The 26,598-nt window shown below is 39.3% G+C and overlaps 2 protein-coding genes across 3 annotated transcripts; both read left to right on the forward strand.

Annotated features, from left to right (window-relative positions):
* The first annotated feature begins 700 nt into the window (after window positions 1–700).
* On the forward strand, window positions 701–6,310 carry vamp5 (vesicle-associated membrane protein 5). The gene is made up of 3 exons (XM_087796235.1): window positions 701–936; window positions 3,377–3,520; window positions 5,637–6,310. Exons 1-3 carry the CDS (start codon window positions 934–936, stop codon window positions 5,775–5,777), a joined length of 288 nt encoding a protein of 95 aa, XP_087652361.1. The 5' UTR covers window positions 701–933; the 3' UTR covers window positions 5,778–6,310.
* Window positions 6,311–7,450: 1,140 nt separating this feature from the next.
* On the forward strand, window positions 7,451–26,584 carry gcn1 (GCN1 activator of EIF2AK4). 2 transcript variants are annotated; one of them, XM_087796246.1, is made up of 57 exons: window positions 7,451–7,479; window positions 8,239–8,341; window positions 8,421–8,484; window positions 8,556–8,687; window positions 8,814–8,922; window positions 9,035–9,133; window positions 9,481–9,615; window positions 9,692–9,869; window positions 9,950–10,024; window positions 10,113–10,241; window positions 10,372–10,422; window positions 10,490–10,588; window positions 10,846–11,019; window positions 11,098–11,250; window positions 11,323–11,415; window positions 11,487–11,562; window positions 11,789–11,948; window positions 12,059–12,242; window positions 12,323–12,447; window positions 12,532–12,710; window positions 12,779–12,872; window positions 12,953–13,066; window positions 13,145–13,343; window positions 13,416–13,568; window positions 15,090–15,268; window positions 15,352–15,432; window positions 15,517–15,660; window positions 15,730–15,854; window positions 15,954–16,143; window positions 16,224–16,294; window positions 16,370–16,535; window positions 16,613–16,807; window positions 16,949–17,195; window positions 17,656–17,777; window positions 18,036–18,150; window positions 18,252–18,431; window positions 18,519–18,739; window positions 18,971–19,039; window positions 19,116–19,254; window positions 19,414–19,610; window positions 19,686–19,828; window positions 19,908–20,025; window positions 20,090–20,305; window positions 20,972–21,136; window positions 21,226–21,387; window positions 21,456–21,548; window positions 21,619–21,762; window positions 21,839–22,108; window positions 22,194–22,307; window positions 22,819–23,049; window positions 23,128–23,321; window positions 23,778–23,892; window positions 24,502–24,598; window positions 24,750–24,898; window positions 24,986–25,096; window positions 25,763–25,984; window positions 26,051–26,584. In XM_087796246.1, exons 1-57 carry the CDS (start codon window positions 7,462–7,464, stop codon window positions 26,174–26,176), a joined length of 8,007 nt encoding a protein of 2,668 aa, XP_087652372.1. In that variant the 5' UTR covers window positions 7,451–7,461; the 3' UTR covers window positions 26,177–26,584. The 2 variants fall into 2 exon arrangements, with proteins under 2 accessions (XP_087652372.1, XP_087652381.1); XM_087796255.1 differs by having other exon boundaries at window positions 12,326–12,447.
* Window positions 26,585–26,598: the final 14 nt, after the last annotated feature.

Consider the following 26,598-nt stretch of genomic DNA (forward strand, 5'->3'; position numbering starts at 1 on the left):
TAACTGCCACAAAATTAGAAACACCCCTCTGAGACTCCAAGGCACATAATTTCCTGCACAAAGCCAGCTGAGGCAAGCTGGAAATGAATGACGGGTGGAGTTTAATGATTTATACAAATTAAAACGGAAATCATATGCTGGATGTGTGATATGGTGATACTCCTGTCTACGCCTAGTGTTAAAAAAAAAAGTCTGTACTGTGTGTGCGTGTGTGTATGCTTAACTTCTTTGGCCCACTGGGAAGCTCTGGTTCCTCTTTCTGAATAATAGAAATCAAGTAATGTCCCTATGTTTTGCTTTTAAATTTACACTTGAAAGTCTACTCTTTTACTAAAAAGTGTTGTAATAGTATATTGCAAATGATTCTATCCGAAAAAGTCGGTCTTACATGTGATTTAGTTCGCTAAAAAGTTGTGTCAATGTTACTGAAGAAAAGACCTTAAATTCTGCAACAGGTGTCATGTTTAGCTGCATTTTGGTGATGCTGCCAACGCGCAGCTGAAGTATATTTGTTTTTATTTGTCTCTGGATATAAATATATATATATATTTTAAAGTATGTAAGATCTAACTTATAGGTTTTACAAACCCTGTGTGCAACCAGTTGTGTCCTTGACGAGTATAAGGGCGTCTCGCGAACAAACCCCGAACTTCCCAGACTTCCTTGAACGCACCATCAACTTCATAACGAAGTACGAGGGCAGCAGGAGGGAGTGAGAGTGACAGATCCCACCATAGAGAGACGGACTGGCAGCCGAGTTTATAGAGTCCTGAAGCGACGATTGTTCTGTTCGTCTGACTACAGAAAGAATACAAGTAAAGCGGGTTCAATTAACGCGTCTCTGGCTGTTTCCTGTTTCCTTAAGAAGTGGTCGCGCATTTAAATGTTGTGGATCCGGTGACAGACTCAAACCTTCAGCGAGCTACGACAGTCATGGTGAGTGGATCTATCTTTATCTCACTTATTCACATGTCTCCTCTGTAAGAGACGGTTTGCATGTAGACTTTGACCCTCGTTTTATTGAAGCAGCACTTGTTCATGAATCATTACTATGTAATAATTACCCAGGTAAGGTAGTGAACGTAGACGTAAAAGTACTTGACTTTGTGTTTGTAAATCACACATACAGGTCTTATAGGATTAGGAAATAAGTCCTTTCGATTTTAAAAGCTAGGAAAGGGAAACGATTTATGAATACATTCTAGGAACACAGTCACCTCTAGATCCGAAGGATAAGATGAATAGTTAAGTGCATCAATTTGGTCACAAAGGTTCAGAAATTCACCTTAGAATGATTCAATAATTATCTATAATTCAGCTACTTTATTTCATACATCATTTCGATTTTATATTTAGTTGAATTCATTATTTTTTTGGAGGAAACGAAATTTAATCCTTGGTTATCTCTGGGTCAAGATGACCCGGAGGCCCCGAAATCACCTTGACCCCGAGGCAAGACAACGGATACCTTAAACACATTGTTTTTGGGCCTCCGGGTCGCCTTGACCCCGAGGCAAGACAAGGGATACCATAAACACATGTTCTCAGGCCAGAGCCAGAGATAACCAAGGGTTAAAACAAAATGTGAATATATTGGAAATGATATTTTTTAATAAAACGTTATTAATTATTTCCACCTATATCACTTTTTTTGCACTAGGGTTCATCCCAGCTGCATAGGGCAAGAGGCAGGGGAACCATGTAAAGGATGCCTATACACGCCACGAAACATATAGACAGACAGCTCACCAACAACCTCACAAAAGCGCAGCCCTTGATTCAACTTATTGTCGTCAATTTAATTTTTTTCATTGTGGGAGGAAATCAGAGTGCCCATATGAAACCCACACAATCTTTTGGAGAACATCCAGAGAAACAACCTCTTTTGCTTTAACATTATATCGCACTTTCAACTGACATACTGCGCAATACTATATTAACTATAACTATATTTTTATGATTAACTCTCTGAAACACCCAGCTTGTCTGGGTATAAATAATGAAATCCACATCCAGTGCCAGGTAAAAATGAAGGCCATAGGGAGAGAGTGAAGGAAGGAAGGAAGGAGACTAGGAGGGGGACTGGAGTGGGCAGAAATTCCTGTATCAAGTTATTGCTTTCTAAATATTAAAGACTATTGTTATACTTTTCCTTAGAAAACAAGCTCATTTATCACCTCCAGTTACTAGATAAGGGTTCACTGATGTGTGCCATCGGATGTGCATGTTTTCTGCAGTGCAGGAAACAAGACTAAATTATGACCTGATTTGCGAATATGTGCTTGTTTGTTATTTGACTTCATATGTCAGTTTCCTCTTCCTGTCTTCTTCTGTGGCTTCCTGTGCATTGTATGGCAAAATAGATGTCAAAGCCAGGGTACTAAATAGCACTCGAAACATACACTAATTTATTAATATAATCCTTCTTTTTTGCATGTCTATTCAAGTATTTTATTTGTTTTTAGATTGCATTCCTCAAGACAAAACTAAATTAAAAAAAAAAAGGTTTTTATTCAATAACAACCATGAAAATGCTAAAGTGGAATAACAACATTTACTGAAGCCCAGGGGCACGAAACGAGAAAATATTTGCTTTAACTTTGAATACAACAATAAAAAAAAGACTGGTTTTGCAGTAATTTCAATATTAAATTAGTAAACACAGAACTTCCTTTTCTCTGAAATATGTGATGACAAAATACTGTGATCAACATAAAAGAGTGGGTGTGATCATAGATTTTTGACAAGCACCAGATGGCATGAATATTCATACTTTTGTTTCCAGATGTCAATAGTCACGTTTGTCATAGAAGCAGTTTCTGGATAAAAAGAAAATCATTGAAAAACCCCCGGAAGTTATATAAATATTGGAAGTTTCTTTTTAGCTAGAACTACAAAGGATGTTGTGTTGCTCTAAGCATTTACTTTTGATCAAAACAATTGCAGAGCGTTTTCACTGTTTGTTCTGGTAAATATTTGACTTAAAATATTGAAGTACCTTTTTGTAATTGTGTAACTACTCAGCACTACGACTTAAAGAGACTACAGTTACGTTTTTGGACCATTAAAAATGACCATTCCGAAATCAAGACCAAAATACAATCATATGCTAACCTAGTGGTTCTAGTTTTGGCCCATGTGCCGCCATGGTAGTAAAAAATGGCAAAAAGTTTGTGAAAAAAAAGAAAACGGAAAATAGGAGAAAGCAATAAATGACAATAAATAAATAAAAAATAATGCACTAATCCCTTGATATTTTCCCTCTAGTACTTCTTAATAATGTCATCAGTTAATCTAATAATCCTTGTTTTCTTTCTGCTCTTAGTTTTAGCATTTTACCTTTTTTTTTCATCCGACCATGTTTGATGTGTGACAGGAGAATGGGAAAGGCCGGCTGCAGCAGGCCCAGGAGGAGGCGGAGGAAGTGAAGATGATCATGCTAGACAACATGAACAAGGCGGATGAGAGAGCTGGTAAACTGGGTGACCTGGAGGAGAAAGCTGATGAGCTTCTGAAATCGGTAAGTAGGTCTGGATCTGTGGGAAATACACACAGAGACCCCCATTTCCCCCTGTTGTGATACTCGTGAATAGCAGACCTGAAGGAAGCACGGAAGTAGGAAATGTCATATTGGAGTTTATAAATACCCTCTAGGTGGAGCTGTGGAGGAAAAGAAATGTGCAATTTACATCCGGATGGTGCTTTATGGTGCTATTCTCAGAAAGGTATTTCCTATTGTTTTCCAAAGATGAATGAAGCGAGGTGGTCTCTCTGGGTATGACAGAGTGAGTCCTGGACATGCAAGGAGGCAAGTGTGTGTCCGGGGGTCAACCAGCGGGTCACCTCATTCCCACATTTACTGAGTTACATCACATAGTCCTCTAAGAAAACAAACACATTAACAGCCAAGAAATTATTTTTGGAGCTTATTTGTTTAGGAGACAATAATATGTTTCTGTCACCTTCAACCTAAAAAGACACAAAATAGTCTTTATCACTTTTAAACTAGGTATAGAAACATATTTATATTATGTTATTTACGTTTATTTTACGGTTTGACCTCATATTAGCAAAAAATATACAGGAGTCTACAGCCGTTCTTGCTTCATATAGGACTTGAGCCCTTGCTAAAGGAATGACAAAAATACTACATTTGTTATAGTAAATAAATACTGAAATATTTGATAAAATGTGTCTTTTGCCTTATTATTTTCAGGCGTTAATTCAAGCATGTAGAGGCAACAGTTTGTTTTCATGTCTAAACAAGAAGGAGCTGTCTCACCTGCAGTTAATACAAAACTCTGCAGCAAGAATTCTGACCAGGTCTGGTAGAAGAACTCACATTTCTCTGATCCGTAAAACTCTTCACTGGCTTCCAGTTTCTTTCAGGATCAACTTTAAAATTCTGGGTCTTACTTTCAGAGCTATTCATGGTCAGGCCCCTCCTTACATCACTGATCTGATCCAGCCTTACACCCCAGCCCAGGCTCTGAGGTCTGTGGATCAGAATCTACTGATGGTTCCTCGCACACGGTTCTGGACCAGAGGAGAGAAATCCTTCCAGACTGTTGCTCCTAAGCTTTAGAACGATCTTCCTCTCCCTCTGTGTTTGATGGATTTACTGACTCCTTTAAGAAACATCTGAAGACATTTTTATTCGTGCAGGCTTTTCCCTGATTTTCTGGAACTCCTGTGTAGTTCTCTGTGTTATCTTGACCTTTTTAGTATATATTTTATTGAGTATTGTTTTGATTGTTTAAGCGCTTCGTGACCCTGGTCTGGAAAAGCGCTCTAGAAATATAAATTACTCACTTACTTACTTACATACTTACTTTTGCATTCAAGAGAAACAAGGCCGGATTTAGACTCATTAATTATATTTGAAAGTTCACAGAAACTCCCACAAGATTGTGGAGAGGATGCCTTAGAGGGAGACAATTTTTATCAAATGAATGTGATCGTCGTGACCTTCTAAATTCCTTGTATTGATATTCATTTATGTTGCCTACTGATAATTGAATGCTTTAATGCTCTGTGTTATTTAACTGAATGATCATGAGCTATGCATTAATGCCTTGAAAATATTGCTTGATATGCAAACTTACATTTCAATGTACTCTATGATAAACACATGTTTTTACAACATTCAATTTTCAGCAATTAAACTGATCCTTGAATATTTTTTCTGATGCATGTTACATTTTTTTTATTTAATAGTTACTAGTCAGTATAATACATTATAAAATAACTTACATTGTGTCTAAATGTATATTTTTTTGCCATATTTGAATTTTACTCATTATTCCTGTCCTTGCAACTGAAAATAATTTTTGGTCAGATTGTAATTTTGCACCTGTAAATTAATTTTTATTATTTTTCTTCTGAGATTATTGTGTAAATACATATGTTTCAACATTTCATTATTTCAACAAAACTGGTCTTTTTTTCTGCACATTTGTTTTCCCAAGTATATACTGTATAATGAAAATATATGGACAGTCAAATAGAAAATAAAAAAAGAGTTTATTTTATCAATAAACTGGATGTTTAGCATATGGAAACTTTTAATGTAACAGGACTGTGTTTACTCCTCTTGACATGGTTCATTTTAACATTACTTTCTGTTCTCATTTCAGGGTCGAACATTTGAGAAGAAATCCAATAAGATCAAGGAAAAGAAACAATGGGAAAATTACAAGACAAAGATTGTGCTTGGTGTTGTTGCTGCAGTCGTACTTGCCACTGTCATTGGACTTATAATATTTGCCTGTCTCTGATCTTGGTGTGATAGTTTGTTAGATGTGTCTTTACAAGTTTCAGTTCAAACCATCTTTTGATTTTGGTACCATAACTTGCATGGCTGCTGATTTATTTTCCTTTTTTTATTTTTATTTTTCTTCCCAAGAGTTCCCTCCAATCTTATGTCTGTTAATAGGTCATCAATCCCTAACTGGTTTAATTGTCACGACATTTTGAAATGTTTATTTTTTGCATCAATAGTGTCCACAAAAATGAGAAAATTGACATTTTACTGTAATGTCTTGGGGATAATGTTTATTTCAGGGTCAAGGTGACCTGGTGGTTCAAAACAAATGTGTTTGTGGTATCCCTTGTGTTGCTTTTGGGTCAAGGTGAACAACCTCCCTGGCTGCCAGAAATACATATGCAGTGGCCAGAAGCTTCTGTACTCTGTGGGGTCCGTTTTCACTGGATACAGAGAAACTGGGGGAAATGAAGGGCGACAGGAGGGTTAAGCAAGCATCATCTGTGTCTTTTTTGTAAAACAAAATAAATCCACATTCAAACTCCACTTCGATACAGCACACCAACTTGTTATTAACTTGTTAAGAACAACAGCTGGTTATGGATTTGTTTGGAACCCTGTTACCTCAAAAACAAGGCTATTTCAATATCGAATCACAATAAATGCAATTTGGAAGTGTCATTAACTTTTGGTCCAGACATTCAGAACTTGTGTTTTGCATCTGTTTACCTTGTAAAAATTCACCTGAAGGTACAACACAATAAAGCCCCATTTCCAAGTATAACTAATAACATTGTATTCCCTTTTAGCTCTGTTTTATGAATTGTATTCCTCTGCCAACCAAACATGGTTACTTTGGAAGACATGTTTGTGGCCTTTGTGGCGATTATTTTTTTGCCTAAGTCTATGAGGGTCACGCACTTTCTCAGGTATTCTCTGGTAACGGGCACAAAAGATTAATATTTAGTGAAGTTGAGAAAATTAAATCATGTCAATTCGACATGTTATACCTGTTGGTTGATGATAGCAATTTTAAACAACACACGCTTAACTCAAAACCACGCAGAAAAAAAGTAACGGTTTTTATGTTTTTTTAAAGCAAATTTCTTGATGAATAGCTGAGAAAATACACTATAAGAGTCAGGACCGGGTTTAGGCAGGGGCAAGAGGGGGCCTGGCCCCCTCAAATAAATGTTGTGCCCCCTCAAACCAGGGCCGTGTCTAGGCCGGGGCAAGAGGGGGCCTGGTACAATGCCCCCTCAAGATTTGTGGCTGCCCCCTCATACATGCCTGTCTAGACCCGGCCCTGATAAGAGTTCGTTCTGCCATCTGCTGGATATAGATGGACCGCTTATATCCGGAGTTGAAAATAACTAGATGGTTCTGTGAAGCACGTTGCAGACCTTTGGTTCGTTTTCATTTTTATATTGTAACATTTATTAAATAAAGAAATATTTAATAGAAGCCAAGCACAACCTATACAACATCAAATTTTAAAAAAAGTCAAAAGCGCAAAAAAAGTTTCTATTTAATAAAACATTATTAAACTTGTTTTTGTTGACTTGTTTTATGTAGTATAATTGTGATATTTTTCATTGTTTGAATTAGTAAACGTATTTGAATATATATATTTTAAAATGTAGCCGTATAGACCCGGACGTGACGTCAACAATCGCTTCCCGTATCACACCGGCAACATGGCGTCGGACACGCAGGTATGTGTGACTGGCTCTTACTGGCATGGTACTCGCTTTTTTGAAATCAGTCCAAGTGCTTTTTTTGAATAAATTCTACACACTTATAATCCAGCGTCCCTGTGTTTTACTCGCTTCTTCTTGTCGGGTGAAGCAATACTGGATATTCCATAGCGTCACGGGGTGTTAGCTCAGTGCTACGTTGCTCACTCAGAGACAAGTTTGGAGTCTGTAGCCACTATTGCTAACGATACCATTGTTGAGGAGTCATTTTCATCAAATGTTATTTGTTTCCGTTCAATTACCAGTTTGACACACTTATGTAATTCTGCATATGTTCACGTTTCCTAATCACTTTAGCTGATAACACAATCCACGCCTTCTGTATGAATGATTCAAAGTAACGGAACATTGTTGGTCCATCGTTGTTCGTTACTATGAATTATTCCTTGTTTACTCCACGTTAAATTAATGATTAACTTAACTCGCATTGCAACTTTTGGGGGGCTGAAATAAAATAATATTTTTTTTACATTAATATACAACTCTAGTATAGACTAAATAACTTTGTGTGTTGAATGAAATTGCTTTTTCCAAAACTAGACCGAATTCTGTAATGTGATTGTTCTTTAAACGAGTTAACACACTTCGGTCATAAACACTGGAATGCTCAAAAGTGGAACTAGAAAATATACCTTTTTTAAAAAAAATGGTTTTCAAGCATTTACCCTCATGTCAGGAAAATAATTCCATCTGTTTTCTTGTGTATATTGTTGTTAGGTTTCAGATGCACTCAAGAAATTTGCCTCAAAAGTAACAACATCATCTGTGAAAGAGCGCAAGGAGATAATTGGAGAGCTTAAACAATGTGTAAAAGAAAAAGGTAAGTATTTTATGTACATTAATAAACGGAGTTTCTTATAAATTACCTTCTGCCCTCTAATGCCTTAATGTTTTTTCAGACCTGCCGGAGCCTGCCATAAAGGGACTCTGCAGACTCTTCTGTCTTACACTATCCAGATATCGGTAAGTACAAATGGTTTTTAATTGTTGGTATCATTTGGGTTAAGATGTTTTTTTTTTTAAACACAAAACAGGGATGCTGCGTCACGCAGAGAGCTCCTCTCACTCATTGCCCAGCTTGCAGATAAGCAGCCAGAAATTCTTGCCACCAACCTTCTTCATGGCCTTCGAAACAGTGGGCTGATTCCTAAAAATGGAGAGCCGAGGTGAATGCCAAAAAGTCTTTTGTTCTCCAATTACTTTGTTACAGTATCATTCCTTGTTATACAATCATGTGCCACACTAGTATTGAACCTTTTCCCTTTTTCACCACCATAATTTTCCTTTACTAGTAAAAGCACAGGAACTGCTGCAGTTCTTGGTCTGTCTTGGACCTACCTTCTTGTGCCAAGTGTGTTTTCTTTGTCAGAGAAGAGGGATGGACCCATCTGGATGAAGATGGTGAGATGTATACAGTATATAAAATATTGTTGTTATTATTTGTAACTTGTTTTAAGAAGGGATTTTAATCAAATAAGTTTTACACTCATGCTACTTCTTTTTTTTTTTTTAGGTTGAAGTGCAGAGTCTTCTTGTTGCTGAGGTGATGGGGGGTGCCAAAAGCAATGCCCAGAAAGTGAGCATCAAGAATTTCACTCATCTCCTGAAGAAAGTAAGTACACATCACATTTTGGGTTATTCTGGTTATACATGTTTTTGTTATGTTTAAAGCTGCAGGCTCACAATCCTTTACAGGGACCCTTATGAAGCTTAAAAAGAAATTGAACTTGAACCTATAACTTGTTTCTTTAATGTTTTAAATATTACTGCCAAGATTCAAACTACTTGAGATCATCTACTTTTATGCGATTTATGTTTATAAGGAAAAATGATATCTGTATTTCCTTTGTGTGAAAAATGGTTGTTTATTTATTGATTTACCAAACTGTTCATATTTAATTTAACTCTGTAAACATTCATTCACTTTGCTTAAGATTTTATGAATTCTCTTCATTTTAGAATTCCGGACTGGTTGATCAATATATCGGTAGCTTGTTGAGCCTTGAACAATCATGTGTAGCTCTGGCGATGCTTGGAGTGTGTTTAGACTTCTGCTCAGCTCAAAAAGACAAAGCCACAATTGAAAAGCATAAGGTCAGTCTTTTTTTTTTTTCAAAATGTTGTTTTCAATTGTATTGTGTGTTTGCTAATTTAATCTATTTTCTTTCAGAGTGCTTTGCTAGATCTGTACATTAAGGCAGTCCTCATGAGCAAGTCAAAACCACACAAGCATATTCTGGAGAAGAGTGGCTCCTTGCTTCGTCATGTGACCCACACGGAGTTTAAAGATCTGCTCCTCCCTGCTCTGCAGAAGACAATGCTGCGCAGTCCTGAGAATGCCATGCAAAGTGAGATGATCCCACTGTCTGATTGTTGTCGTTTGGTTATTGCTAAACTGAATATGGCTTCTTTGTTTTCTTTTCTGCAGCTGTTTCATACCTGCTTTCCTCTTTGACTCTTGACCTCAGTCAATATGCCATGGAAATCGGAAAGGCAATAGCAAGTATGTTTTTAAAAGGCGTTTATTCAGTTTAAAATGATCAACCCCCCCCCCCAAAAAAAAACGAATGTTTTGAGTAATTGTTTTTCAGGCCAGTTGAAGGTGAACAACCCTGAACTAATGGAGGAGGCAGTTCAGGCAATGCAGAACATGGCTAAACAGTGCAGCGACCCTACGGCTGTTCAGGACATTGTCAGCCACCTTTTCAAGATCCTGGGAGGTAAGATCATACCAATTCTCATAAACTGAAGGAATGTTCCAGAGGGATCAATAAAGTTTATCTATAATAGACAACAGTGTTGTAACATTTTTCAGTGATGTATCATTGACCCCATTTGTCGTGTGTGCAGGCTCTGAAGGAAAACTCACAGTTGTGGCTCAAAAGATGAACGTGTTGTCAGGTAAGTCTCAACTCAAAAAGAAGAAATATGAAAATATAACAGAAAGCTGATTCATATCTTGTTAAAGGAATTGCGAGCTGCAGCCATCATGCGGTTTCAGGAACATCAAACCAGACTTTAAGTTCCGCTGTCACTCAGATGTTCATCCCTTTTTTGCAGCAAGAAGGTACAGTTGGGTATTTAATCCAAATAACCATGAATATGTTTCTTCATTACCTATTGGCTGCAGAATTCTGTTTTGTTTTTTTTCTAATAAAAAAAGGTCATGCACAGCAGAAACAAAACGAAACAACTGCATGTGTATCATTGCGAAAGTGTTAGCAAATGTTTCTATAAGAAATAAAATTACTTTCTCATATTCCACCTCGTCTTAAGTATCCATCAATTCAACTATAATTATGAATGTTTTCTTTCTCTTACCAGTTCACGAGGGCACTTTAGTGCATGCAGTGAATGTTCTCTCCCAGTGGAGCAGTCGCCTTACAGTTGAAATTCCCACTGCCTTGCTTGATTGGCTGAAAAAGGCTTTCACCCTGAAGACATCCACTACTCTTGTTCGTCATGCCTACTTTCAGGGTATGCTGGGGACATTTAAAGGTCAGAAAAAATAATTTTTATTCTCTTCTGATTTAAGCTTTTTTCTTTTAATAATGCTTAATCTTAATACATTTCCAGGTGACACTCTGACCCAGGCCTCAGATCTCGTGCCTTTGCTTGTACAAGCAGTGGAGAAGGCGGCAGCACAACACTCCCAACATTCTCTCCTTGCTGAAGGTGTGGCTGCATCTGTCCTTTTAAGTCGCCTCTCTCTTCTCGACTCGATGCCAGGTATGCTTTACATTATGTCAAGACAGATTTTAAAAGCTGCTTCTCAATATAACTTATTATATTTTTCTTAAGACTCTAAACTCTCCAGCTTTTGGAATCTGATTTTGGATGAGAAGAAGCCACTTTTCACAACAGAGAAGTTCTTGTCCCAGGCCACCGAAGAAAGTAAGATAATCATGGTTCAAGGTTGAGGGGTTGTCTTAAAGACTGCAGCTTTTTTTTCCCCTTCTTTCCAGCACAACTTACTGTGATGCTGCTCTGTGAAAGACTCTTTTTGGACCATGCCCAACGACTAAACTCTGGAAAATCTCAGTCAGTTTTATCAATTTATCTTTTTAAAATGTATTTACTTAATTTTTTTATTTGAACCGGGGAGCTATTTTATCTATTATTTAAAAAAAGTACAATAGTCGTAACAATTGATGTGTTAAATGTGTCTACAGAAGTCGTTTAAATAATGTTCTGTTAAAAAAAAATCAATTTAACTTCTTGACATCCTCCTACACTTCTTAATGTATGTTTTTCAAACTTCTTTTAGGATGTATCACCATGCAACTGTTTCAGTCCTCTTATCTCGAAGCTGGCGTGTTAGGAAACGTGTCCAACAGGCTGTTAGGAAGCTTCTGTCCTCTCTTGGTGGCTCCAGCCTGGCTCACGGTCTTCTGGGAGAACTTAGATCAGTCATCAACAAACATAAGGTTTGCAGTATACTATTTTAAGCTTTTTTTTTCTTTTTTTTTTTCCGTTTCTACATTTGTTATATTTTATTTATTTAATTAAAAAAAAATTCTTAATACACTTTTCTCAGGTTCTTGACCAGGATGTTCTAGTATCTGATTCCGGTGATCTGACAGAGCTGGGCCGTAGCTATGTCTATCCCCGCGTCCTACGTGAGGCACTGTGTGTTGTTTGCGCAGCCGTTAAAGGCGATGTGACTGAATCAGAAAGTTTGGCCATGGAGACCCTCATCGTTGCCCATCATCCATCAATAGGTGCAAACACACTATAACTAACTTAAACTAAACTTTGTTTGTGGTGGATGATTTAACCTCTAGTCGTTGGTCACTTTCAGAAGAAGCTCGCCGTGGTCTGTGGTCTGTTCTCCTCTCATCCATGAACATAAAAGCTGAAGAGTATGTTGAAAATAATCTTGATGATATTCTGAAACATCTGTTGGACGTCAACATGGATGACCAGGTTAGATTAAAATACAAAAAATAAGTATAACGAAAAATGTGTCATCTTGTTTAACCAGGGTTGTCCTTTCGCTATCCACTTTAGTCTGTAAAGAATGCAGTTGGAGTCCTCTGTTGCCTGTCCCCAAACAAACTGATGCCTCGAGTAATGAGTCATATAACTGATGGACTTTCGCGATTGGCCTGTGTTGGTGTAACTAAGGAAGAGTACGCCATCATGCAGACACCAGAGGGAGAACTACACGATAAGAGCATCATTCAGAGGTAACCCCCTGCTCACTTTTATGTCTTCATTTTTCCTTATTAATCTATTCCTATCCTACTGGTAATAGTGCGCAAAAGGAAACCACAAAGAAATCCAACATGAAGCGTGAGAATAAGGCCTATGCTTACAAGGAACAGATCATTGAGCTGGAGTTGCAGGAGGTGATTATAAATTAACTTTTATTTTATGATTTCATTGAGATGTTGTTCTTAACATTTGATGACTCTGATTTGTGTTGTAGGAGCTCAAGAAGAAGAAAGGTGTCAAAGATGAACTGCAGCTGACAAGCAAACAGAAGGAAATGATTGAAGCTCAACTTCAGAAGGAGACATCAATTCGGAAAAGACTTCAGGAGGTTTCTAATCTCATCCATGGATAGAAGTACTGTATAAGCATTTTAGCTGATGTCCTAATGTGTTTGCACTGTCTACAGCTGGATGCCGATCTCATGGGTATAGTGGGACTGCTTGAGGCTGTTTTGAAAGAAAAACCGCCTCTGGTCACCAGGGAGCTGCCCTCTGTACTTCAGGCTCTCATACCCCTGTTCCACTCTCCACTGACTGCTCCACGTGTCAAGCAAGCCTTTTTTGACATTGGCACCAGCCTTCTTCCAGAAAATCTCCGTTATCTGGGTAGATAGTTTAACGACATAAATAGTTCTTGAATGAAAGATCTTCATATCATTTTGGATTGTTTTCTTCCAGCTGTACTTGTCGGTCATGTGACTTTAAGGATGCTGAAGCCTGAATGCGATCTGGACGAGGCTTGGCAACAAGAAGACCTGAACACTGCAATCGCACGGACTGTTAAGCTGCTGCACAGTTACACTGTCCCTCAGAGGGAATCTAAGACAACTGGTGAGAACTATGTGCACTTTGATCTTCCTTCATATTCTGATGATTGGTGGATATTGGCTTGAATAGTTATGACATGTTGGGGCTTCGCATCATACACTGTGTGCTGTAAAAGCTTTGAACACAGTAGCGATTTGCACAGTAGTGTCATACTGTCAGTGACCTCATTGCACCCTTTTTGCAGTTTCTAGTCTGTCTATCAAATTTAAAAATTTGGTCACATGGATCATACGAATGCAGCAAATGGCGCTACTTCAAGCAGGCACTTTGCCCCTCCCTGTTCCACCAGGGGAGAGCAGAGTCATTGACTGAGCATTAAAGTTTACATTACAAGTTATGGCCCCTATGTGATAGTTTGCACTGCTCTGTTAGTATTTTGGACTCGTGCAAAGCCCTACTGATCAGTCACCATGAGTCAGATCTACCAAAGATATTTGTCTGAATGGGTGTTGGTGCTCTTATTGTGAACCACTGCTTGGCGAGACACGAAGTAGTAACCTCCGCTAGTAGTAGGCTAGCAGAGGTTTGTCGGTTAACTTGTTGGAGATTTACTCTTTTTGATTAAGTCAGCACAAAAATACAGTTGTTTATTTGAAACACACAATCACATCAAACATAACCCAATACAACTGTGAAAAATCCTTCCCAAAAAAATGACATACTTTTTGGGTCCGCGTCCTGCAGCAGAATGGATGACGTATGATTCGATACGATTGATTATAAGTGTTTCGATACTTACAATCAATGTTATAATGTTAAAGCAAACACAACAAGTGTGCTAAAATCATCATCATGTTGGCATTAATGCTTACCAAGTTAAATAGCATACTACTAATGATTGTCTATTAGAAAAAGAATAAGCTCAGTTTTACCCCCTGAAGGTGATCATGTATTACTGTTGCCTTGCAGATTTTACAAATCCCTTACCCTTCATATTGGTCCAATGCTTTTAAACACTGCAACTGTGTAACTTGCTTGATATTGTACTTTTGTAGGTAGATATAACTTTCAGCAATATCAAGGCACACTTTGCTAAATGGTAAATTGCTCTTACTTGTATAGTGCTTTTCTTTGCTTATTCAGCACCTAAAGCTCTACACTAAGTTACACGTTCACACATTGATGGGAGTTAGGCTGCGACACAGCGTGCCATCTCAACCATAAGGAGCAGTCAAGGCTCTTGCTCAGGGATACTCTGTACCAATTTTAGAGAAAAAAAAACCTTTGTGGCAATATATTTCTTTACAGTGAATAATTGTAGACCTTAGTTTGAATTTAAGGTCACAATGTCCAGCCATATGAGAATTGTACTATTATTATTTTAGTTTTACAATTTTTAAATAACAAAAGGTCAAGTATTCAGATCAAATTTGTCCGAAAAAATGTTCTGCATTACTTGTTTTACATATCTGAACAATTCATTTAGACACCAAAGTTTTTCATTTTTGAGTGTATACTATGTGCCTTTAAATTACACATCATAATTGACAATCAGTTGATGAGTGTTTTTGTTTGCTTCGACAGATACAGCGCTGTTGTCTGCACCAGCCTTCTCCTTCTGCTTCCCACTTCTAAACGCCACACTTAGGGATTCTTCAGGGAGCACAGAGGAGAACGAAGCCCTGATGACAAAATCCTTGCAAATCATTAACGAGCATTCCCAGCTGCGTGCAGAAAACGATGAAGACCTGACGGTTGATGAGGTGGATAAGTGCATTGTCATGAGCTGGACAGTTTATTGATGTATATTACAAACTTTAGACTTTTATTCTTGTTTTCATTATAGAATGGCCCTGAACTGCTTCCACGTGTCAACATGTTGGTGGTGCTAATAAGAGTCATTTCTACAGCAACCCCAAGGCTTCAGGTAGTTTTCGACTCTAAAAGTGAATGTTGCTAACTTGATCAGTTTATTTTCATTCTAATGCCCTTTTTATGTTCCAATGTGCAGGTGTTTGCATCTCAGTGTTTGACTGCACTGTGTGCCAGTGCTGGAGGAGGGGAAGGTTGCACTGTAGCGGAACAACAAGAGATTGATGTTCTGCTCAGTGGCCTCCTGTCGCCGTGCTTTGCTGTCCGTGATGCTGCCCTCAGGGTAAGAAGCGATTTTTAGAGGGTTGACAATAGTTGCTTGATCAATGATTAAGAATTTTCTTGTGACCAGGGCTTGCTGGAGATGGAGTTTGCTCTCCCCACAGACGCCACGGAGGAGAGTGGGCTTAGATTGCTCCGCAGACTCTGGATTTCTAAATTTGATGTTGAAGAAGAGGGTCGAGCTTTATCCGAAAAGTATGTGTTCATATATGACCAACCATTGAATCTTAGTACTTTATATATAGATATAGACATTAACTGTTTTTGTGTTAACATTCTCCATCTCTTTTTCAGGCTCTGGGAGTCTCTGGGTTTGGAACTGGTCCCTGACCTCTGCCCCTTGCTTATCGGAGACGTCACCCACCACGAGGAAGCTGTTCGAACAGCTGCGGCTGAAGCTTTGTCAACTGCTGTGTCCCAATACACTGACCAATCGGCTTCAGTTTTGGGAAAACTCACTGAATTATATCACAAAAAATTATATGTAAGAGTTTGCAGGCGTGATATTTAGTAAGTAGTTATTTAAATTCAATATTAACAAAACTGTTTGGGGGTTTTTTCCAGAGACCACCCCCTGTACTGGACACGCTGGGAAGAGTCATATCTGAATCTCCACCTGACCAATGGGAGGCTAGGTATAGGATGATTGTGAATTTATACTTTTATGTTCCCTTAAATGTTTGCTAATAAATATTGCGTTACTTCATCAGGTGTGGAATTGCTCTGGCTCTGAACAAGTTGTCTCAGTTCCTCGATGAATCCCAGGTTACGCCTCTTTTCCTGTTCTTTGTTCCCGATGCTCTGAATGACCGCCACGCTGATGTGCGACGATGCATGTTGGATGGAGCACTATCTGCACTCAATACCCATGGAAAGGTTGCAAACTTGTTAATTCCTCCCATCAGTGTTGTTGTACGTTTTCAGCCATTTGTAATTTGCAAATGTTTTGTTAGGACAACGTCAGCTCCCTGCTGCCAGTCTTTGAGGAGTTCCTGAAGAATGCCCCTCAGGATGCCAGCTATGACTCTGTCCGTCAGAGTGTGGTCATTCTGATGGGGTCTTTGGCAAAACATCTGGATAAAAATGACCCCAAAGTTAAACCTATTGTGGCAAAGCTCATAACTGCACTCTCGACACCAGCCCAGCAGGTATAGCTCATGCTCTCTAGCTAGTATTGCTATGGTTTGTTATTTATTATTTTATCATTTTTAGCTGTTGTCTTTTTATTTTACCATAAACCTGAAATGTAGTGAAACTTAAAGAGAAACCTGCTCCTGTCTTACTTTTAGGTTCAGGAATCTGTTGCCAGCTGCCTTCCTCCACTGGTGCCAGCCATCAAGGAGGATGCTGCAGGCATCGTCAGGAATCTGCTACAGCTGCTGCTTGAGAGCGACAAATACGCGGAGAGGAAAGGAGCTGCATACGGGCTGGCCGGTCTGGTGAAAGGACTCGGAATTCTTGCCCTCAAACAGCAGGAAATCATGAGCACACTGACGGACGCAATCCAGGACAAAAAAAACTTCAGAAGGAGGGAAGGTGAGTCATTAATCCACAGGCAGGTGTCACAGTAGCGTTCTTTTTGTACAATAAGGGAATTATCCAGGGTGACCCTTCTGCACTCACCCTAGCTGCTGCCTTGTCTGCACTTATAGTTCCCAGACACCTTCCAAATGTTTCTTTTTCAACTGATTGGCAAGTTCTCATCCAGCAGGGACACCTAGTTTCAGTCTTACCTTTAACACTGTTGAATATTGATACCGTTGATTTAAGTTGCCTTAAGTCGTTTTCTTCTGTGAGCCCCTGTCTTTTTAAAAACAAGATTTATTCATATAGAGGGTTATTAACAGTAATATTGTCTTCTTTATAGCATTATGCACAACGGTGTGATACATTGTTAACCAAACTCTGCTGAAAACATACCCTAAAGTATTTTATAATACCTTTAGTAACCTTTTTTAATGTAGCTGATGATTGTGTTAATTGTCCTTCCAACCAGGGTCGTTGTTTGCTTTCGAGATGTTGTGCAACATGTTGGGAAAGCTGTTTGAGCCGTATGTTGTTCACGTGCTGCCACATCTGCTACTCTGTTTTGGAGATGGGAATCAGTATGTCAGGGAGGTGAGTAAACATTTTTATTTAAAAAATGGAATCAATACATATGAGATGTTGGCTGGTTTAACTATTTTCTGAACAAAGGGCTAAAATTTAATCAAATATTTATGTTAAATGCACCATGAATTTCACTTTTTGACCATTTCCAAAGGTTCTTTCCTTGATGAACAACACGTCTTTAATTAGAGCACACTATTGCCATAATGAGCTCAAGTTAATCTAAAGACTGAGGAGTCAATAATATTTAAATGTCTTATTTAACAGGCTGCTGATGACTGTGCCAAAGCTGTTATGAGGAACTTGAGTGCTCATGGCGTGAAGCTTGTGCTTCCTTCTCTGTTAGTGGCACTTGAAGAAGAGTCCTGGAGAACAAAAGCTGGTAGGTTGCACTTTACAAACAAATGTTCCATGACCTGTGTGTCCAGATGCCAATAAGAAAAATGATTCAACTTGACCATTTCTGATGTCTCTGTTTTTCAGGCTCTGTGGAATTGCTGGGCGCCATGGCCTTCTGTGCGCCGAAGCAGCTGTCCTCCTGCCTTCCTAGCATTGTGCCTAAACTAACTGAGGTGCTGACTGACTCCCATGTGAAGGTCCAGAAGGCTGGTCAGCAGGCCCTCAGACAGATTGGTTCTGTCATCCGCAACCCTGAAATTCTAGGTTTGAAGCTAATTAAAGCTAAACTACTTTTTTGTTTTATTATGATTTTAAAACGGAGGGTTAAATGATGAACTCTTCTGTTGTCAGCCATAACTCCCATATTGCTGGACGCCCTCACTGATCCATCTAGGAGGACCCAGACGTGCCTGCAGACACTATTGGATACCAAGTTTGTCCACTTTATCGACGCCCCCTCCCTTGCCCTGATAATGCCCATTGTTCAAAGAGCCTTCCAGGATCGCTCCACTGATACTCGCAAGATGGCTGCACAGATTATTGGCAACATGTATTCCCTGACTGATCAGAAGGTAAATACTTGAACTCTTAAATTGAGTTTATCTTCTACTTTAACTCTTCTCACATTATTGATGGTTCTCAAGAACAACGGCGCACTTTTTGCAGAATGTAACTTTTGCTTTCGTCCATATAAATCTATATCTAGTGATGGAGCTGATACTTGTAATGATCGTATGATGGATATAGATCTGTTTATTATTTAGCTAATTGTTGAAATTTGAGTGTTTCATTTTGTCGTGCAGGATCTGTCACCATACTTGCCCAGTGTTATACCTGGACTTAAAGCCTCTCTTTTGGACCCGGTGCCTGAGGTCTGTTGAGTAGATAACAAAAAATATTTTAGTACTCTAGCTAAAGTACTGCTTGTTAATTCTTACTTCTATCTAGGTTCGCACAGTGTCAGCCAAAGCCTTGGGGGCCATGGTGAAGGGAATGGGTGAATCCTGCTTTGACGACTTGCTGCCTTGGTTAATGGAGACGCTGGCATCTGAGCAGAGCTCTGTAGACCGCTCTGGAGCAGCCCAAGGTCAGACATGATCTATGAAGAATGATGATCAGAGATGGTCATTTTAAGCGATTTTATATTGCATAAAAATAACATTTGCCAGAAATGGCTTCAGAATATATTACTACTACTTAATCACACATGTGTTTAAATTCGATCTTCATGTCTCCTTGTGTCCAGGTCTGGCTGAGGTAATGGCAGGGCTTGGAGTAGAGAAGCTAGACAAGCTGATGCCAGATGTTGTTCAAACTGCCAGCAAGGTAGACATTGCCTCTCATGTGAGGGACGGATACATCATGATGTTTATCTACCTACCGCTCACCTTTGGAGACAGATTTACACCCTATGTGGGGCCCATCATCCCCTGTATTCTCAAGGTAATTTTTTATATTAAACCAGATGTGTGTGGTTTTTTTTTTACTGAGTGGCAATCATTTTGGGTTTTCCATCAGGCTCTGGCTGATGAGAATGAGTATGTGAGAGACACGGCATTGAGAGCTGGTCAGCGTATCATCAGTATGTATGCTGAGACTGCTATTGCACTGCTGCTTCCAGAGCTTGAACAGGGTCTGTTCGATGACCTCTGGAGAATCAGGTTTGAAATTTTATCAGCTTTGAGGAAAAACCTCATTCAAATTCACTCACAAACTTAAGCATATGCTGTTGTTCCACAGATTCAGCTCTGTGCAGCTGCTTGGAGATCTTTTGTTCCACATTTCTGGAGTGACTGGAAAGATGACTACAGAAACGGCATCTGAAGATGACAACTTTGGGACTGCAGCCTCCAATAAGGTAAATGTACAGTTAGCATTCATCTGGAGTTGTTCAAATTGCCTAACAATTTTTTTTTTTCTAGGCCATTTTATCAGCTCTTGGTGCAGAGAGGCGTAACCGTGTCCTTTCTGGTCTCTACATGGGTCGCTCTGACACGCAACTAGTTGTACGACAGGCATCACTCCATGTTTGGAAGATAGTGGTGTCGAACACTCCAAGAACCCTTCGAGAAATTCTCCCAACACTCTTCAGTCTCTTGCTGGGCTTCCTTGCTTCCACGTGTCCTGATAAGAGAACGGTACAGTTAATGATGACTTCTACTGCTTTAATAAAATTACTGGGTGTCTCAAATACATTACATTACATTATTTTATTTTGTTATTTCTTAAATGTATCTTGATTTTGTTTAGTTTTGCATTTTTGATGCAGTTAATTATATCATATCATCAAATAAGTAAATCTTTTCAGGCGTTTCCTTTCAAAATATAATACCATGATTATACATATATTCAAAAGTTGAAGTTTTCCTCTCTAAGATGCAGTAAGTCACTCATCATTACAATGTTTTGAAGTTATTACTTTAAAAAGTTCTCCCCCATCTGAAATCTCTGCGAGCGGGAGGTTATATGAGTGGAATCCATTATGATGTAACGATGGCTTCACTCCTCCACCCAGCTGTAATCGTGCCCCGCCTTTTTATACAAAGAGTCCCCTTGGAGATTGAGAATTCTGAAAAATCACTTCAAAAACCCAAATGTTTCACAAATCGCAATAGCAAAGTGGGTGTATCCACAAAATTGTTGCTCATTTTTTCACATTCAATATTTTTTATTTCAAATTTATGCAACCAGAGACGTACTGATGGGTTGGTTTGGATCTATATAGTACTCGTTAGTGTTTTGAGAGTGAGTGTGTGAAATAAATCTTCATTTAAATGCCAATGTTGTTTTTTCCTTGTTTTTAGATCGCTGCTCGCACACTAGGGGATCTGGTGAGGAAATTAGGAGAGAAGATTCTCCCTGAGATTATCCCAATTTTGGAAGATGGTCTTCGTTCAGACAAGAGTGACGAGAGACAGGGAGTCTGTATTGGCCTCAGTGAAATCATGAAGTCAACCAGCAAAGATGCGGTCAGTCATTGCTGTTGAAAGAGTTGTAATAAAATGTTTCTCAGGTTTTACAGGAAAGATGACCTTATTATACCTTTTATGTTCTAAAGGTTCTGGTCTTTTCTGAATCCCTGGTCCCAACTGTCAGGAAGGCTTTGTGTGATCCCCTGGAGGAGGTCAGAGAAGCTGCAGCAAAAACATTTGAGCAGCTACATGCAACCATTGGTCACCAGGCTCTGGACGACATCCTGCCGACACTTCTCAAGCAACTGGTGAGGTTTCAATCTCAAGCAGATGGACTTAGATTTTTTTTGTCTGACATGTTTTAACTGCATCCTAGGATGACGAGGACACTTCTGAATTTGCCTTGGATGGTCTGAAGCAAGTCATGGCAGTGAAGAGCCGCTCGGTGCTGCCTTACTTGGTGCCAAAGGTTACTTGGCTTATTTGTTTCTGTAAATGTTTTTTTCTATTTAATTTACTGACAAATTTCCCCTCTCCAGTTAACGGCTCCTCCTGTGAACACCCGGGTACTAGCTTTCCTGTCTGCTGTAACTGGAGACGCTCTGACACGACACCTCGGTGTTATTCTGCCAGCCCTTCTTTCCTCACTTAAAGGAAAATTGGGATCTGAGGAGGAAGCTCAGGTTTCTATTCTTACTGTTTTGGTCTTAATTTTTCGGTTTTACTTTTGATCTTACGAGTTGTGAATTTTTCCTGCAGGAGCTGTGCAACTGTCAGACAGTGATCCTCTCAGTGGAAGATGAAGTCGGGCAGCGCATTATCATTGATGATCTATTGGAAGCCACACGTGGAGCGGATTCTGGCCTGAGACAGTCCGCTGTCACCATTCTAAATGGCTACTTTGCTCGAACCAGAATGGACTACAGTGCGCACACACGCAACCTGCTCTCAGGCCTGATCCGCCTCCTTAATGACTCGAACTCTGAAGTACTGATTCAGAGCTGGGACACCATCAACTCTATCACCAAGGTTTGTTGTCAATGACGATGCAAGTGATTGTTATTGCTACCTTGGTGGTGAGGAAATGAAAGCATTTGCTACCAATTTGTTTCAGAAATTGGATGCCGGCAGTCAACTGGCTTTGATTGATGACATTCATCGAGATATCCGATCAGCTGCTAGCGATACAAAGGGTCAACACCTCCCTGGATTCTGTCTGCCAAAAAAGGTTTGAAAGAAACTATCGCGTTGTCTTTTAATACCCTGTTTTACATTATATTCTGACTGTAAAAACTGAAAAATGAGTAATAACTTGTATTTTGTACTTCAATTAGTTGGCTCCATATTCAGTTTTATTGTGGACTGACGGGCTGCATAAATGCAGTCAAGGACACACTTTGTCCATGTCTGTTGTAGACCAAATGAATCTCATGTTTTTTTTCATATTTGAGCCAGAAGGCAAAGCTCCTTATCAACCAGTCAGTTTGTGTATCTTTCATTTGTGTTCATGGACCACAAAATCGTGGCACATGCTGCCAACAATTGTTTTTTTCACAGAGTGACACCTTATCTCGCTTACAAATCTAATAACCTATCTATCCATCCTATCTATCCATCCATTTTTGATGGGTATTTGCCATTTAAAAAATAGTCTTATAGAAGAAGAATAGAACAGCAATTTATCCTAAATGAAGTCAAAAAAGTTGTTAAAATACTTGCGTCATGTCTTGAATGTGCAGGGGGTTACGTGCATCTTGCCCGTCCTGAGAGAAGGTGTCCTGACGGGAAGCCCTGAGCAGAAGGAAGAAGCAGCCAAAGCTCTTGGTGGTGTTATCAAGCTCACATCACCTGAAGCTCTGCGTCCATCTGTCATCAACATAACTGGGCCCCTCATTCGTATTTTGGGAGATCGCTTCGCTTGGTCTGTGAAGACGGCGCTGTTGGAGACACTCACCCTCCTACTTGCAAAGGTCTCCAGTCTTTCTCTCAGATCATTACCAGTATCTGTGTCATGTTTCTTCACACTTTGGTTTTAACCATGTTCTCAGGTGGGCATTGCATTGAAGCCGTTCCTGCCGCAGCTGCAGACCACCTTCCTCAAGGCCCTGCAGGATTCGAGCCGCGCAGTGAGACTGAGAGCTGCAGAAGCTCTAGGCCAGCTGGTCTCCATTCACACAAAGGTCGATCCTCTTTTCACTGAGCAGCTCTCTGCTATTCGAAACGCAGAAGACTCAGGAGTCAGGTATGTTTCACCTCCTTTTGTTTGTACACTGTAGTGCATTAAAGTAGAACTACTGAAAAGAGGATGTAACCCCCTGTGTTCCACATAATGTGGTCATCTTTGGCCACCGTTCTGTCTGCTTCATGTTCTAATCATTTTGTTTGTTCATCTTAAATTATCGGCCAATGTTAATGCTTTCAGAAACATTGTAGTAAATGGATTTGATTCTACTATTGCTTTTTTTGTTAGCTGCTATATAATTTAGAAATGACTGTTGATAGCGTATCCTCATAAGCATCTATAAACAATATAATATGTTATAATAATATTAATAATAATGTTGACTTCAGGGTTGAAAACGATGTCTAAATTGAAAATGAGCGTGTTTAATTGCATAAATGTGAATAAATAAAGTGACACAATATTTGAAATTGGGAACACTTAACATTTTAAAATAATATTTTATGTATCTAACAGGGAGACCATGCTTCAAGCCCTGAGGTTTGTCATCCAGGGGGCCGGTTCCAAGGTTGACCCAGCCATCCGAAAAAACATCACCACCACCTTACTGGGCATGCTGGGCCATGATGAGGTAAATCATTGGTCGAGTTATTACTAATGCGAGTAATGAGATGTCAAACTCGAGGCCAACAGGATGAGATGTCAAACTCAAGGCCTTGCTAATCATTTTAGGTGGGCCACCAAATGCTTGGCTCAAAATTAATGTATATAAATTTCATGTCGATATAGGGTCTAACAGGGCTGCAGGTGTTTAAGATGAGGAACAGAGTTGGATGTCACCAATTATACAGAGACTTCTAAGAGTAAAAATCATGTTGAAATTTGATGATATAGTTGGTAAGATGAGAAACACGGATACTGTCGATCAAGCCTTCTAGAATCAAAGTTCAATATTTCAATCAGACTTCCTGTTCAATATAAATTTTGTTTTGCCTGCTACTTTATTGTTAGACTATTTTGGCTCATTGTGCGCTTTAGTTTGACAACCCTGCACTAAAGAGTTCCTTCAAGTAAAAACTTTGAGCAGTTGTTGAATAAAGATTCAAAGTGACAGTCTTTGTAGATGTGATGCGGAAACCGGGCAGAGGATGTGGTCTCCTGCAGTGGTTTTTAGCAGACACTTCTGTTTACAGAAGATGAGTCTGTCAGTAACTAATGATTCATGTTTATGGGCTTGTAGGATGCAACAAGAATGTCTTCAGCTGGATGTGTTGGTGAGCTGTGTGCATTCCTTTCCGAGGAGGAACTGAAGACTGTCTTGCTTCAACACATCTTAGGTTTGTATTTTAGTTCGAAAATCCTGTTTAATTTTTTTTATTTTATTTTTTTTAATTCTGCTTTAAAGCATAAGGTCACCCTGTGCCGGCCCTTAAGTGGAATGTGTTCTTGCAATAAAATGTTTTATGACCGGCACTGTCTCCCTTTTAGCCGACATGTCTGGTGTGGACTGGATGGTGCGCCATGGGCGTAGCTTAGCTTTAGCAATAGCATTAAAATCTGCTGCAGAAAAGCTTTGTGTGAAGGAGTACAGTGATGCTGTGATGGAGACAATTATGGCCAACGCCACTGCTGACAGAGTAAGAGACAGAGTAACATTAGTATTGATGTTTACCTATCATAGAAACATTTTCTAAGCCTTGTTGTGTGACTTTTTAATGCTACAGATTCCCATCGCAACCAGCGGGATCAGGGGAATGGGATTCCTGATGAGCCATCAGCTGAAAACGGAGGGAAGCAGTGGGGTTTCCCAGCGATTCATTTCACAGATTATCAAGGTAATGGCAGGAAGAGACGGTTCTTTTTGGTGCGTGGATTACATCACACACATAATCATTGTTTTATGTGACTGGCCTTAACTGCAGAGTGTCACTACCACGGAGATCAGTTTAACTTGATCATGGTGAACAAATGATGTCAAAGAAATCAATATCCATAAAAGTCTGTGAAACTGGCCGTCTGTTCTCGCTCCAGTGTGTTGTAGATAATCAATATCTGTTGCAATACAACTGGATCATGTCACCTATTAAGCTTGGATCTGGTTCAACTCCAGTTATACAGAGATGGGGTTTAGTTTTAGAATGTAATGTCAAGCAATTGATTAACAATGCTGTTTTTGTCTTTTCTACCTGTGCATCAATACACAACATGTTTCGCCTATGGTGCTTCTCTCAGATATAAACCTTCCAAAAACGGAAATCTAGAAATTACAAATGATCTTCCTGTTTCTGTAAACACTTCCTTAAACTGTATCTCTACTTTATTGGTTTCTTAGTTTTCTGCATTCTAACTTCATACTTGTTGTATAATGTGACGGTGTAAAAAAATGCTTTGCATGTGACGAAAAGTAACTTAATTCAGTTTTAGACGCATAACTATGTTCTTGACACTGTCTTAATATCACCCCCTGTGGTTGTTTTTGACGTATGTCTTTGTGCCCACAGTGTCTTCAGAACCAGTCCAGTGACATCCGGCTGGTGGCAGAGAGGGTGTTGTGGTGGGTTTTCAAAGACCCTTCCACGCCCTCAATGGATGTGGCCCAAGTCAAACCTCTGTTGAAGAGTCTGCTGGACAACACAAAGGACAAGAATACCAGCGTCCGAGCGCAGAGCGAGTACACAATCGTCAACCTTCTACAGCTGCGCCAGGGGGAGGAGAACATGCAGGTCAGTCTTGGGTAGCACAGATAAGATAAATAGAAAGTATATTTATATTTTGCTCTTTTTTTTTAGGCCATTACTGCCATTCTGGACTCTGCCAGCATTGACCTCCTGTCCGAGTGTCACCGTCGTTCTCTGAAGAAAATAGCTAGCTCGCCAGACTCCAATGAAGAGATAGACGACACAATCCTGACGTGATGGAAGAAGCCGTTCAAAGAACCTCTTGCAGGATATCAGAAGATGGACTGTTTTGAATACATGTGCTCAGTATGAGAAATGCAAATTCCCAAATGCCAATGCTGTGCTGGGTTCCATTGTATCCTGAGACAAGCCCCTCCCCTTTTTTTCTGTCTTTTGCTAAATTGTTTTAAAGACGGGTTTAATTTTATCCCATTGTCTACAATGTTTTGGCTTTTTTTTCTTTCCAGAAGTTTTACTAAATGGTTTTGAAGATGTTGTGCCACTATTAAGGCCCAATGTTTATTTTAAATATTCTTAAGAGTTGTTTGGGGTGATGAAGCAATCTCTTCCAGAGCATAAAAATGCTTGTCAGCGAAACGGTTATCATGACAAATTACAGAAAGAAATAAACCGACTTGACTTAAATTTGTATCCTTGTA

The sequence above is a fragment of the Callionymus lyra genome, chromosome 1, assembly GCF_982586985.1.
Source record: "Callionymus lyra chromosome 1, fCalLyr1.hap1.1, whole genome shotgun sequence".
NCBI lineage: Eukaryota > Metazoa > Chordata > Actinopteri > Syngnathiformes > Callionymidae > Callionymus > Callionymus lyra.

Bases quoted from the DNA above. Each gene is read 5' to 3' on its own strand.
- gcn1 (XM_087796246.1), top strand. The intron at 9,134-9,480 runs GTAAGTACACAT...TCTTCATTTTAG, and splicing joins TCACTCATCTCCTGAAGAAA to AATTCCGGACTGGTTGATCA. The intron at 9,870-9,949 runs GTGAGATGATCC...TCTTTTCTGCAG, and splicing joins TCCTGAGAATGCCATGCAAA to CTGTTTCATACCTGCTTTCC.
- vamp5 (XM_087796235.1), top strand. The intron at 3,521-5,636 runs GTAAGTAGGTCT...TTCTCATTTCAG, and splicing joins CTGATGAGCTTCTGAAATCG to GGTCGAACATTTGAGAAGAA.